Source organism: Pelobates fuscus, chromosome 10, assembly GCF_036172605.1.
Source record: "Pelobates fuscus isolate aPelFus1 chromosome 10, aPelFus1.pri, whole genome shotgun sequence".
NCBI classification, from domain to species: Eukaryota; Metazoa; Chordata; class Amphibia; order Anura; family Pelobatidae; genus Pelobates; species Pelobates fuscus.
Window position 1 is genome coordinate 10,318,442 of NC_086326.1, and position 12,736 is coordinate 10,331,177.

Genomic DNA, 12,736 nt, shown 5'->3' on the forward strand with positions numbered 1-12,736 from the left:
ACACACTGCTCCTTGATCTGTCTGCCCGAATCCTGCTAGTCATTCCTCCACCAAACACACACTGCTCCCTGATATGTCTGCTCTAACCCTGCTAGTCATTCCTTTACCAAACATTCCCTGCTCGCTGATCTGTCTATTCTAATCCTACTAGTCATTCCTCCACCAAACACACACTGCTCCTTTATCTGCCTGTTCTAACCCTGCTAGTCATTCCTCCACCAAACACACACTGCTCCCTGATCTGTCTGCTCTAACCCTGCTAGTCATTTCTTTACCAAACACACACTGCTCCCTGATCTGTCTGCTCTAATCCTGCTAGTCATTCCTCCACCAAACACACACTGCTCCCTGATCTGTCTGCTCTAACCCTGCTAGTCATTCCTTTACCAAACATTCCCTGCTCCCTGATCTGTCTGCTCTAACCCTGCTAGTCATACCTTTACCAAACATTCCCTGCTCCTTGATCTGTCTACTCTAACCCTGCTAGTCATTCCTCCGCCAAACATTCCCTGCTCCCTGATCTGTCTGCTCTAACCCTGCTAGTCATTCCTCCACCAAACACACACTGCTCCCTTATCTGTCTGCTCTAACCCTGCTAGTCATTCCTTTACCAAACACACACTGCTCCCTGATATGTCTGCTCTAACCCTGCTAGTCATTCCTTTACCAAACACACACTGCTCCCTGATCTGTCTGCTCTAACCCTGCTAGTCATTCCTTTACCAAACATTCCCGGCTCGCTGATCTGTCTGTTCTAATCCTGCTAGTCATTCCTCCACCAAACACACACTGCTCCTTTATCTGTCTGCTCTAACCCTGCTAGTCATTCCTCCACCAAACACACACTGCTCCCTGATATGTCTGCTCTAACCCTGCTAGTCATTCCTTTACCAAACACACACTGCTCCCTGATATGTCTGCTCTAACCCTGCTAGTCATTCCTTTACCAAACACACACTGCTCCCTGATCTGTCTGCTCTAATCCTGCTAGTCATTCCTCCACCAAACACACACTGCTCCCTGATATGTCTGCTCTAACCCTGCTAGTCATTCCTTTACCAAACATTCCCTGCTCGCTGATCTGTCTGTTCTAATCCTGCTAGTCATTCCTCCACCAAACACACACTGCTCCTTTATCTGTCTGCTCTAACCCTGCTAGTCATTCCTCCACCAAACACACACTGCTCCCTGATATGTCTGCTCTAACCCTGCTAGTCATTCCTCCACCAAACACACACTGCTCCCTGATATGTCTGCTCTAACCCTGCTAGTCATTCCTTTACCAAACATTCCCTGCTCGCTGATCTGTCTGTTCTAATCCTACTAGTCATTCCTCCACCAAACACACACTGCTCCCTGATCTGTCTGCTCTAACCCTGCTAGTCATTCCTTTACCAAACATTCCCTGCTCCTTGATCTGTCTGCTCTAACCCTGCTAGTCATTCCTCCGCCAAACATTCCCTGCTCCCTGATCTGTCTGCTCTAACCCTGCTAGTCATTCCTCCACCAAACACACACTGCTCCCTGATATGTCTGCTCTAACCCTGCTAGTCATTCCTTTACCAAACACACACTGCTCCCTGATATGTCTGCTCTAACCCTGCTAGTCATTCCTTTACCAAACACACACTGCTCCCTGATCTGTCTGCTCTAATCCTGCTAGTCATTCCTCCACCAAACACACACTGCTCCCTGATATGTCTGCTCTAACCCTGCTAGTCATTCCTTTACCAAACATTCCCTGCTCGCTGATCTGTCTGTTCTAATCCTGCTAGTCATTCCTCCACCAAACACACACTGCTCCCTGATCTGTCTGCTCTAACCCTGCTAGTCATTCCTTTACCAAACATTCCCTGCTCCTTGATCTGTCTGCTCTAACCCTGCTAGTCATTCCTCCGCCAAACATTCCCTGCTCCCTGATCTGTCTGCTCTAACCCTGCTAGTCATTCCTCCACCAAACACACACTGCTCCCTGATATGTCTGCTTTAACCCTGCTAGTCATTCCTTTACCAAACACACACTGCTCCCTGATCTGTCTGCTCTAACCCTGCTAGTCATTCCTTTACCAAACACACACTGCTCCCTGATCTGTCTGCTCTAATCCTGCTAGTCATTCCTCCACCAAACACACACTGCTCCCTGATATGTCTGCTCTAACCCTGCTAGTCATTCCTTTACCAAACATTCCCTGCTCACTGATCTGTCTGTTCTAATCCTGCTAGTCATTCCTCCACCAAACACACACTGCTCCCTGATCTGTCTGCTCTAACCCTGCTAGTCATTTCTTTACCACACACTGCTCCCTGATCTGTCTGCTCTAATCCTGCTAGTCATTCCTCCACCAAACACACACTGCTCCCTGATTTGTCTGCTCTAACCCTGCTAGTCATTCCTTTACCAAACATTCCCTGCTCCCTGATCTGTCTGCTCTAACCCTGCTAGTCATTCCTTTACCAAACACACACTGCTCCCTGATCTGTCTGCTCTAATCCTGCTAGTCATTCCTCCACCAAACACACACTGCTCCCTGATTTGTCTGCTCTAACCATGCTAGTCATTCCTTTACCAAACATTCCCTGCTCCCTGATCTGTCTTCTCTAACCCTGCTAGTCATTCCTCCACCAAACTCTAGGGAAACCGGAATGTTCTCTGACCTGTGTTATCTCTTCTGGTTTCGGTTCCTCGGGATTGCAGAAGATGCTCTGGGCAGCTGAGCGAAACCTCTGATACAAACTGGCTGTGGAGACAAAGTTTAAATAATACACATGGAGAGATAAAGAAACAAATGCCACAGCTTTGTATTACATTGTAACCAACATTAAAGGAAGTCTTGTATCATACATTCCTAATGGAAACAAATAAAGAGATATGGACATTACAATGTAACAGCTGTCTGAAGAACACTCAGGGAACACAGCAGATCACATTGGAGGGGGGCAATTAATCCCCCAATATATTACACAATAAAGGTATATGGACATTAAGCTGTCTGTAGAACACTCAGGGAACACAGCAGATCACACTGGAGGGGGGCAATTAATCCCCCAATATATTTTACAATAAAGGGATACGGACATTACAATGTAACAGCTGTCTGTAGAACACTCAGGGAACACAGCAGATCACACTGGAGGGGGGCAATTATTCCCCCAATATATTACACAATAAATAGATATGGACATTACAATGTAACAGCTGTCTGTAGAACACTCAGGGAACACAGCAGCTCACACTGGAGGGGGGCAATTAATCCCCCGATATATTTTACAATAAAGGGATACGGACATTACAATGTAACTGCTGTCTGTAGAATACTCAGGGAACACAGCAGCTCACACTGGAGGGGGCAATTAACCAAACCCCCCCAATATCTTTTACACTAAAGGGATACAGACATTACAATATAACTCCTGTCTGTAGAATACTCAGGGAACACAGCAGCTCACACTGGAGGGGGGCAATTAACCCCTTAACACCGCAGCCAAATGTACAAGTTGTGAACGAAACAAAACGTAAACAAAACCTGGCATTTGCGCTATATGTCTGTCCAACCGTAATTCACCTCTTTCATATTAAATGCACCCCCCCTTATTATATATCATTTTATTCAGGGGAAACAGGGCTTTCATTTAATATCAAATATTTAGCTATGAAACATAATTTAATATGAAAAAAATGGGAGAAAATAAGATTTTTTTTGATTTTTTTCGTTCTACATGACATTTTAACTGTCAATGTCATAATACTGTTTGCTTTTACTGCAATAAAATACACATATTTGCATTCAGCAAAGTCTCACGTGTAAAACAGTACCCCCTATGTACAGGTTTTATGGTGTTTTGGGAAGTTACAGGGTCAAATATAGCGTGTTACATTTGAAATTGAAATTCGCCAGATTGGTTACGTTGCCTTTGAGACTGTATAGTAGCCCAGGAAATAAATTTACACCCATAATGGCATACCATTTGCAATAGTAGACGACCCAAGGTATTGCAAATAAGCGATGTCCAGTCTTTTTTAGTAGCCATTTGGTCACAAACACTGGCCAAAGTTAGCGTTTGTATTTGTTTGTGTGTGAAAAATGCAAAAACCGCCAATTTTGGCCAGTGTTTGTGACTAAGTGGCTACTAAAAAAGACTGGACATACCCCATTTGCAATACCTTTGGTTGTCTACTATTGCAAATGGTATGCCATCATAGGGGTAATTTTCATTCTTGGGCTACCATAGGGTCATAAAGGCAACGTAAGCAATCTGGCGAATTTTAATGTGAAAAAAATTAAACACAAGCCTTATATTTGACGCTGTAATTTTTGAAAACACCATAAAACCTGTACATGAGGGGTACTGTTGTACTCAGGAGACTTCGCTGAACACAAATATTTGTGTTTCAAAACAGTAAAAAGTATTGCAGCAATAATATCGTCCCTGTAAGTGCTGTTTGTGCGTGAAAAATGCAAAAAACGTCACTTTTACTGGCGATATCATGGTTGTAATACATTTTACTGTTTTGAAACACTAATATTTGTGTTCAGCGAAGTCTCCCGAGTAAAACAGTACCCCCCATGTACAGGTTTTATGGTGTCTTGGAAAGTTATAGGGTTAAATATAGTGCTAGCAAATTAAATTCCCTATACTTTCGGCATGGGTGGTCAGGCAGGTCCCGCTAATTGTAATTAATTAGGATACCTAATTATGTAAAATTATTACATAAATATATGTGTAGAATTAATATATGTATATATATACATATGTGTATATATACGTATATATATATATATATTTTTTTTAATATTTTTATTTATATATAGGTATATATATAGTGATATATACGTATATATTTATGTATATAGATATATATATTATTTCGTTATAAGTGTATTTTGATATAAATATATATATATTAATATCAGAATACAGTTAGAACGAAATAAAACACATCTATATATTTTTTAATATTTTATTTTTAATTATTTTTTTTATTTAATTTTTTTACGTATTTACATATTATTATTTTTTATATTATTTATAAATATATATATAACAATAATTATATATATATTTAATCAGTATCAGTCTACGTGTAATTTGATATTAATATATATATATATAATTATATATATATATTAATATTAAAATACACCTAGACGGTGTATGTGTATGTGTGTATATGTGTATATATATACTTAGATCATATATATATAATATATATATATGATCTAAGTATATAATTTATTTATTTTTACACTGTTTTAAACATTTTTTATTTTATTTTCAGCCAGCAGGGGGACCAACTGTCATTACAGTTGGTCCCCCTGCTGGCAATGCAGCAGGGACCTCACTCTCACATGGCCGGGAGGGCTCCTGGAGGGCGGACGTGCCGCGGGGGGCTCCCTGGGAGTCCCCCGAACCGCGATCGCCGGCGTGGGACCGCCAGCGACCGGGTAAGTTACTAAAAACCGGAGGCCGTACTATTACGTCCGGCGGCGTTTAGAGCCGCTTTTAAAAGGACGTAATAGTACGCCCTCCGGTCTTAAGGGGTTAACCAAACCCCCCAATATCTTTTACACTAAAGGGATATGGACATTACAATGTAACAGCTGTCTGTAGAACACTCAGAGAACACAGCAGCTCACACTGGAGGGGGGCAATTAATCCCCCGATATATTTTACAATAAAGGGATATGGACATTACAATGTAACTGCTGTCTGTAGAATACTCAGGGAACATAGCAGCTCACACGCGGGGGCAGGGGGCTATAAAATATTGAAAGGTCTCTTTTTGAAAAAGGGATATTTCCACTTGAAGACTGAGCCCTGTTACAGTGACATGTGCTGTTATCATAAAATGATCCACTACAGAAGTGAGACTGAGGCATTACCTTGTTGTGTTGAAGCACTGGGGGCCTCACAAGAGCTTTTTGGGGTGATCGGCCCATTACATTCTTCAACGAGCTACAAAGAGGAAGAAGATCAAAACAGGTTTACATTGTGTTTGCTGTTTCTCATAATATCAATTAGACTTGTGCGTCTGAACTTGTCTTAAGTGCAATTCATCCGCATTAATGACAATTTTCCAAGTTCCATAACTCCGAAACGCCATTTGGAAATATTCCCAAACACTGGGAGAGCATGTCTGTTCATGACTTAGAGATTCCTCCGTGACATCAAAAAAGAGATGATTGATGGGAAATAGATGATTGATGTCAATTAATAACTAAATATTATATTCAGAGACAAATAGAGGGAAAAAAGGAGTAAAAATGTAAATATATATTTATTAGTGCTCCTCGTCTTTTTCCTTTATTGGTAACTTTTTCTCAATATCCAGCCCATGGTGTTCTTATTTGACATTCTTATTTGACACTCACAAGGTAGAGATTTTCATGTATTGATGATATTACTGAGTTTTATTTTTGGCAGATATAACAGTGTGCACCATTAGTAATTATTGTGCACTCTATCTACTTGTTTGGGCATGATGAGTATGATAAACCCCCATTTCCTCAGTACAGACCTGCCCTTCCTCACCTCTTTCTTCACTTCCTCTTCTCCCGCCATGTCTTCTTCATCTACATATTGGAAGGAGTCTCTCTTCCCCGGTGGGTCCGTCAATCTCTGGCCTTTGTATGGGGGGGAGGCCAAACGCTGTCTTCTTTCCCGTGATAGTCTCCTCTCCAGTAAAGCAACTATTTCCGACCTCTCGATGGAGCCCAGCAGTACCATACACTCTGAAAAAGCAACGTTTCATTATAATCAGAGATTCTCTATTTCAGAATACTAGGACTGCGTGCCATTTATCGTTACAAGTACAGTGTTTGTGTGTGTACCAAGCATGCGCCACTGATTAATAATCATCAGCGACTCAGCAAAAGGGTAAATCACATTGCCCCTCCCACGTGTATGGATCTAAGCTCCTCCTAAAACCATGAATTATACCACGTGTTCTATAAATCACAATGTGATAATTCAGAGTATAGTCCACACCCGCTGTATTAGCCCTTCATCCACTGCCTTAAATCTCTGCCCCTTCACTCCGTGCAGTATGATTAACGCCAATCGTTCCATTAAAGCGGCACTGCTACTAATGAAATAAATGGAGGTGACATGTCTCTCTTCATATTACAAGGGATTTGGGGCTAATAAGAAATGGGCCCCAGCTCCTGTCAGCATTGCCTGTGCTGTGCTGACATTTATTACATCCACACTGCGAGCAAAGCTCAGATGGAATATTTTCCACCATATTGATTTATTGATTTTGGATTCGTGTGCCTGTCGTTGTAAGCTTGACGCCGATTTATGGGATATTTTCCAATGCAGAAATCAATGACGTGTGATAGCCCTGATGCTGCAATCTATGAGTCCCATCATGTTGGGCATTCTGGATGGCTAAGTATGATGATATTCACAGCCCGCAGCAATGCCATAACTTCTCAATCGCTGCCTGAAAGGGTGCCAGAAGTGTAATCTCATTAAACAGCCATCATTCACCTTGTAGCGGATTGTATTAAGCCTATCCTGTATAATTTGTGTAAAACTGCATTAGTTTTTATTGTATCTCTGTGTAGTGTAAAAATGCATGTATTTTCGTATGAGGGTTCGGTAGTTTTCATACGAATGAAACTACCGAACCCTCAGACCACCCCAGTGAGAAGTGTGCGCCTCGTTAAGGGTTCACACTTCTCAAAACCGCAGGCTAATTGATATTGGTTAAGTGCCTGGGTGGCCGCTGTTCGGTATACGAACCACGGGCGGCGGCCATCTTACGCACAAAAATCTCACCGGTGTTTGGTCGTCGAGTGTCTGGAACTCAAATCGGACACTCAAACAACCGAACACCGCTGAGACCTCCAGAGTGCCATTACTCCCGAACGGAGGGACTAGACAGCCCCCGTTCGGTTAAAACAATGTACCGAACAAGGGAATAAAGGCTGTGGATGGCAAGGATTTCTATGCAATTTAACTGCCGAACGGAGACCGACCGCAGGGCCAAAACACATAGAAACCTTTTTCGGATACCACCTCGTGTGCGGTCGGTCAAACTTCACCCTCCACCTAACTCCCGAACTCCTGGTCCGATCTGGGTGAATTTTGGATATATTCTTCACCCAGATCAGGGCTACCTGGCGGTACCCTAAGATTTATGCTATCTACTAGTTTAGGGGTACATCCAGGTTTGGGGTAAATGTACAGTATAGTTAAGAGGATTATGAGTCACTCTGAGGGGAGGAGATGTGTGGGAGTTAACTATTGTTGTATTGGCTACTGTCTTAATTATTGCAAATCCCTCCCTTGCATGGGAGAATGTCTTAAAAGGAGGCTGTGGGAATAAACGTCAGTTCTGCTCCTGATGCTGTGTGTCGTCCAGTCATTGGGATTGATGTTGGGATATTGTTGGATTATTTTACCTGCTGGAATTACTACTCTATGGATTTATAATACTTGTTCCTGAGCCTCACTGGGATCTTAAGTGGAGAATAGCTGTGGAATATGTTTCTATGTTTCTATATCAGCTCTCCGCTACACACCTCATTACCTGTTAACAAGTGTAATCGTTTGTCTCTTATTTGCTATTATATCCCATTGTAAAATGACAGAATATGTTAGTGCTATAGAAATGATCGTAATAATAATAATAATAAAGGTATTTATTTCCATACAAATTGCATTACCTGCCGACTCCACTAGGGGCAGACTCTTATGTGTGCAGCTCTGCAGAACATCAAGTAGGTCTTTGTAGGTACAGCGCGATGAGATAAACCGGATATCTCTCACCATAATGTCTTCCACAAATATATTGTATTTACTGTTAAAGAAAAGTCAGGCTTTCATTCAGAATATCCACACTTGGCTGGAAACTGTACATTTTAGGTATTCCACAGCATAGGGCAAATATCAGATTAAATAATGTATTACTTTAAAATAAGCTGTGCAGGGGATGTCAGAATCAGCCTTTGGATACAAACACCACTATAGAGAGGAACAGGTTCATCCCCAAAAGAGAGCAGATGAAACGACCCCTATAGGGAAGAACTGACACGTCCCCTATATAGAGGAACTGGCACATCCCACTTATTGGGAGGAATTGGCACATCCCCTATAGAGAGAAACTGGCACATCCTCTATAGAGAGGAGCTGGAATGTCCCCTATAGAGAGGAACCGGCACATCCTCTATAGAGAGGAACTGGCACATCCAACTTATTGGGAGGAATTGGCACATCCCCTATAGAGAGAAACTGGCACATCCTCTATAGAGAGGAGCTGGAATGTCCCCTATAGAGAGGAACCGGCACATACCCTATAGAGAGGAACTGGCACGTCCCCTATAGACAGGAACTGGCACATCCCCTATAGAGAGGAACCTGCACATCCCCTATAGAGAGGAACCGGCACATCCCCTATAGAGAGGAACTGGAACATCCCCTGGAATGTCCCCTATAGGGAGGCACCGGCACATACCATATAGAGAGGAATTTGCACATACACTATAGAGAGGAATTGGCACGTCCCCTCTAGAGAGGAACTGGCACACCCCACTTATGGGGAGGAATTGGCACATACCCTATAGAGAAGAATTGGCACATCCCACTTATTGGGAGGAATTGGCACATCCCCTATAGACAGGAACTGGTACGTCCCCTATGTAATGTCCCCTATAGACAGGAATCGGCACATCCCCTACAGAGAGGAACTGGAATGTCTCCTATAGAGAGGAACTGTCACTTCCCACTTATTGAGAGGAACTGGCACATTCCACTTATAGAAAGGAACTGGCACATCCCTATAGAGAGGATCAGGCACGTCTAGGCTGCATATACTAAGCATGGAGACTGCAGGGGCATGATCTATACACCAAAGCAATTTCATTTAGCTAAAGTTGTTTTGGTGTTTAGAGTGTTCCTGTACCTGATTGAATTCTTCAAAATGACTAAAATATTTTTTATGATAAAAAGAACGTATAGAATATTTTGGATTAAGTGCTTATAATGTGTTTTATAGAAAATACATGGATTACTGTTGGATAGTATTAAAATACATTGGACGCAGGATCACTTAAAATGCAAACTATGAGCAGGATAGAAAATAAATTTCCCTGCGCATTCTAAAAACTACTGATCACATTATTAGATTTCTGAGCAAAAAAACATGCCCTTGTAAAAAACAATGCGATACAGGCTATTATGGTAGCAGATTAATTTGGAGAGTCAGAAGATAAACAGCAACTCTTTGACGTCCAATGAGCTTGATAAAAACCTAATTGGAGGTCAAAGCATTGCTGTTTATGTTCTGACTCTGATACATGGGGTTTGCCAGCCTCCAGTCCAGCTGTGGTCTGGTTTAATTTATTAGATGAGTGCAGATTCCTCCCTTCCTGGTTACAAAGAAACTTGTCAATTCTCCCCACTATCACCTAAACATCATGTGAGTTACAAACACGCATCGGTTTCTTTGTGTGACTGGTTGAGAGTCCTCCACTAGCTCGAATTCAGAAAACTGGCTGTGTGACGGTTTAACGTTTCCTTTGCTCAGCTGCATGGGCTCCAGGCTAGACCTTGGCTATCTCACCTAACGTGGCAGGATGACAGATCCGGAAGGTATGGTAGCCTCTTAACCTGGATGATGGAATCATAAAGACTAGGTTGAAGGTTCTGGGCAACCACATTCGCCATAATGACAGAAATAAGCATAGGGAGGATATGGGAAATTTGCCCCGTCAGCTCAAAGCAGATGACGGCTGTTGAGACTGTGTGAGTGACTGCTCCAGTGAGTGCGGCCGCCCCTGAGGGACAGTCCAAAAAGAAATCATGTAAGATATTTGAGACAACAATAGAAACTGTATTGCCTCATATGAATAGTATATTATAGACAACAACAAGCATGTCACCTTTTCACCAAAATGGATGTTTTCAGCTACAAAGAAGTTACAGGAACACTCAATATTGAGGATGGCATTGATGACAATTTAATATGTTACAAAATGCAAACATTTATTCATAATATTAAAACATTAAATCATAAACACTCCCTGGTACTCCCAAAACTTTTTAAAGAAGATATTAAATAAACCCCTGCCATGGTAATATTTATGAGATCTGTAGTTCAGGGCGTATGGTTGTAGAGATCTTTTTAGAAGGAACCTTGTTACCTCATGACCTGTGAAAGCAGCATTGGTGCTACATTGCCTTGACCAGACATGTAAAAGTAGCCATGGATCCTATATTAAACCACTTCTAAATAAAGTTTGAGAAACATATGGCTGATATAATAACACTTAAATGGATAACAGAGTCAGATACTTACCAATCACAGCATAGCCGCCAGGTAAGATCTTGTAGACAATGCCATCAAACAGAATCCCGTTGGGGAAAAGATATGCCATTAACTCCCCGACTGTCCTTCCGAAGGCAGCACCTAGAAAATATATACATTTCATCTATGATTTCTGTGTTGAAAAAATGAATTACACATATATAGTGATGTCCCGAACTGTTCGCCAGGAACCGTTCGCCAGCGAACATAGCTTGTTCGTGGCGAACGCGGTCGGCGAACATATGCGATGGTCGGACCGCCCCTATTCGTCATCATTGAGTAAACTTTGACCCTGTAACTCACAGTCAGCAGACACATTCCAGCCAATCAGCAGCAGACCCTCCCTCCCAGACCCTCCCACCTCCATGACGAATAGGGGGTGGACCGACCATCACATATGTTCGCCCGCCGCGTTCGCCACGAACAAGCTATGTTTGCCGGCGAACGGTTCCTGGCGAACAGTTCGGGACATCACTACACATATATGAATAAATCCAAATGTGCTAAAACAATTGAAATTTCTTCCATATTATACATCAGGTGTTTGCTTTTCTCGACCCACATTGAAAAATTCTTGATGTAAGAACTTAAAGTTGACCTATGTATAAAATAACCCCTAGAGATGTCTACAGAGGTTGAATCCTCAGTGACAAAATGATATGCACTCCTAGTGAGTTGAGCTTAAAAGTTGATTAGATTGCTGAGTCCTTTCGTTAGATGAATGAATCTTAGGTCAAATATCAGGGCAAGGAGTACAGGCTCGGTGACAAGATATAGTGCAAGGTCAGTGATGGTGGCAATCAAAATCAATTAAAACTAAAACAGGGATGGAGCTTTAGAACCACTATCATGCCAGAAACAAACATACCTAAGCAAGGATGTTGCCCCCAAACCACTATCATGTCAGAAACAAACAGACCAAAGAAAAGATGGTGCCCCCAACCACTATCATGACATAAGCGAACAGACCCAAGAAAGATTGATTAACCCAAACCACTCTAATGCCAGAAACAAACAGCCACAGAGAGGATGGTGCCCTCAAACCACTATCATGTCAGAAACGAATAGACCCAAGGAAGGATGGTACCCTAAAACCAAATATAATGCCAGAAACAAACAGATCAAAGCAAGCATAGTCTCAAACCACTATCATGTCCGAAACGAACAGACCCAAGCAAGGATAGCCCCCAAACCACTTTCATGTCAGAAATAAACAGACCCAAGAAAAAATGGTGTCCTCAAACCAATATCATGCCAGAAACAAACAGACCCAAGAAATGATGGTGCCCCCAAACCACTACCATGTCAGAAACAAGCACACCAAAGAAAATATGGTGTCCCCAAACCATTATCATGCCAGAAACAAACAGACCCAAGCAAGGATTGTGCTCCCAAGGTACTATCATGTCAGAAGCTAACAGACCC

At 42.1% G+C, this 12,736-nt stretch overlaps 1 protein-coding gene across 3 annotated transcripts in view; it reads right to left on the reverse strand.

Moving 5' to 3' along the window:
• Positions 1-12,736, reverse strand: part of CLCN1 (chloride voltage-gated channel 1) — a 123,521-nt gene that overhangs the window by 15,125 nt on the left and 95,660 nt on the right. For all 3 annotated transcript variants that reach the window (XM_063434836.1, XM_063434837.1, XM_063434835.1), the window contains exons 14-19: positions 11,303-11,413; positions 10,568-10,781; positions 8,673-8,806; positions 6,532-6,731; positions 5,883-5,955; positions 2,656-2,738 (exon numbers count right to left, since the gene is read on the reverse strand). In XM_063434836.1, the coding sequence (XP_063290906.1) occupies positions 2,656-2,738; positions 5,883-5,955; positions 6,532-6,731; positions 8,673-8,806; positions 10,568-10,781; positions 11,303-11,413 (815 nt within the window). The remainder of the gene's footprint in view (positions 1-2,655; positions 2,739-5,882; positions 5,956-6,531; positions 6,732-8,672; positions 8,807-10,567; positions 10,782-11,302; positions 11,414-12,736) is intronic.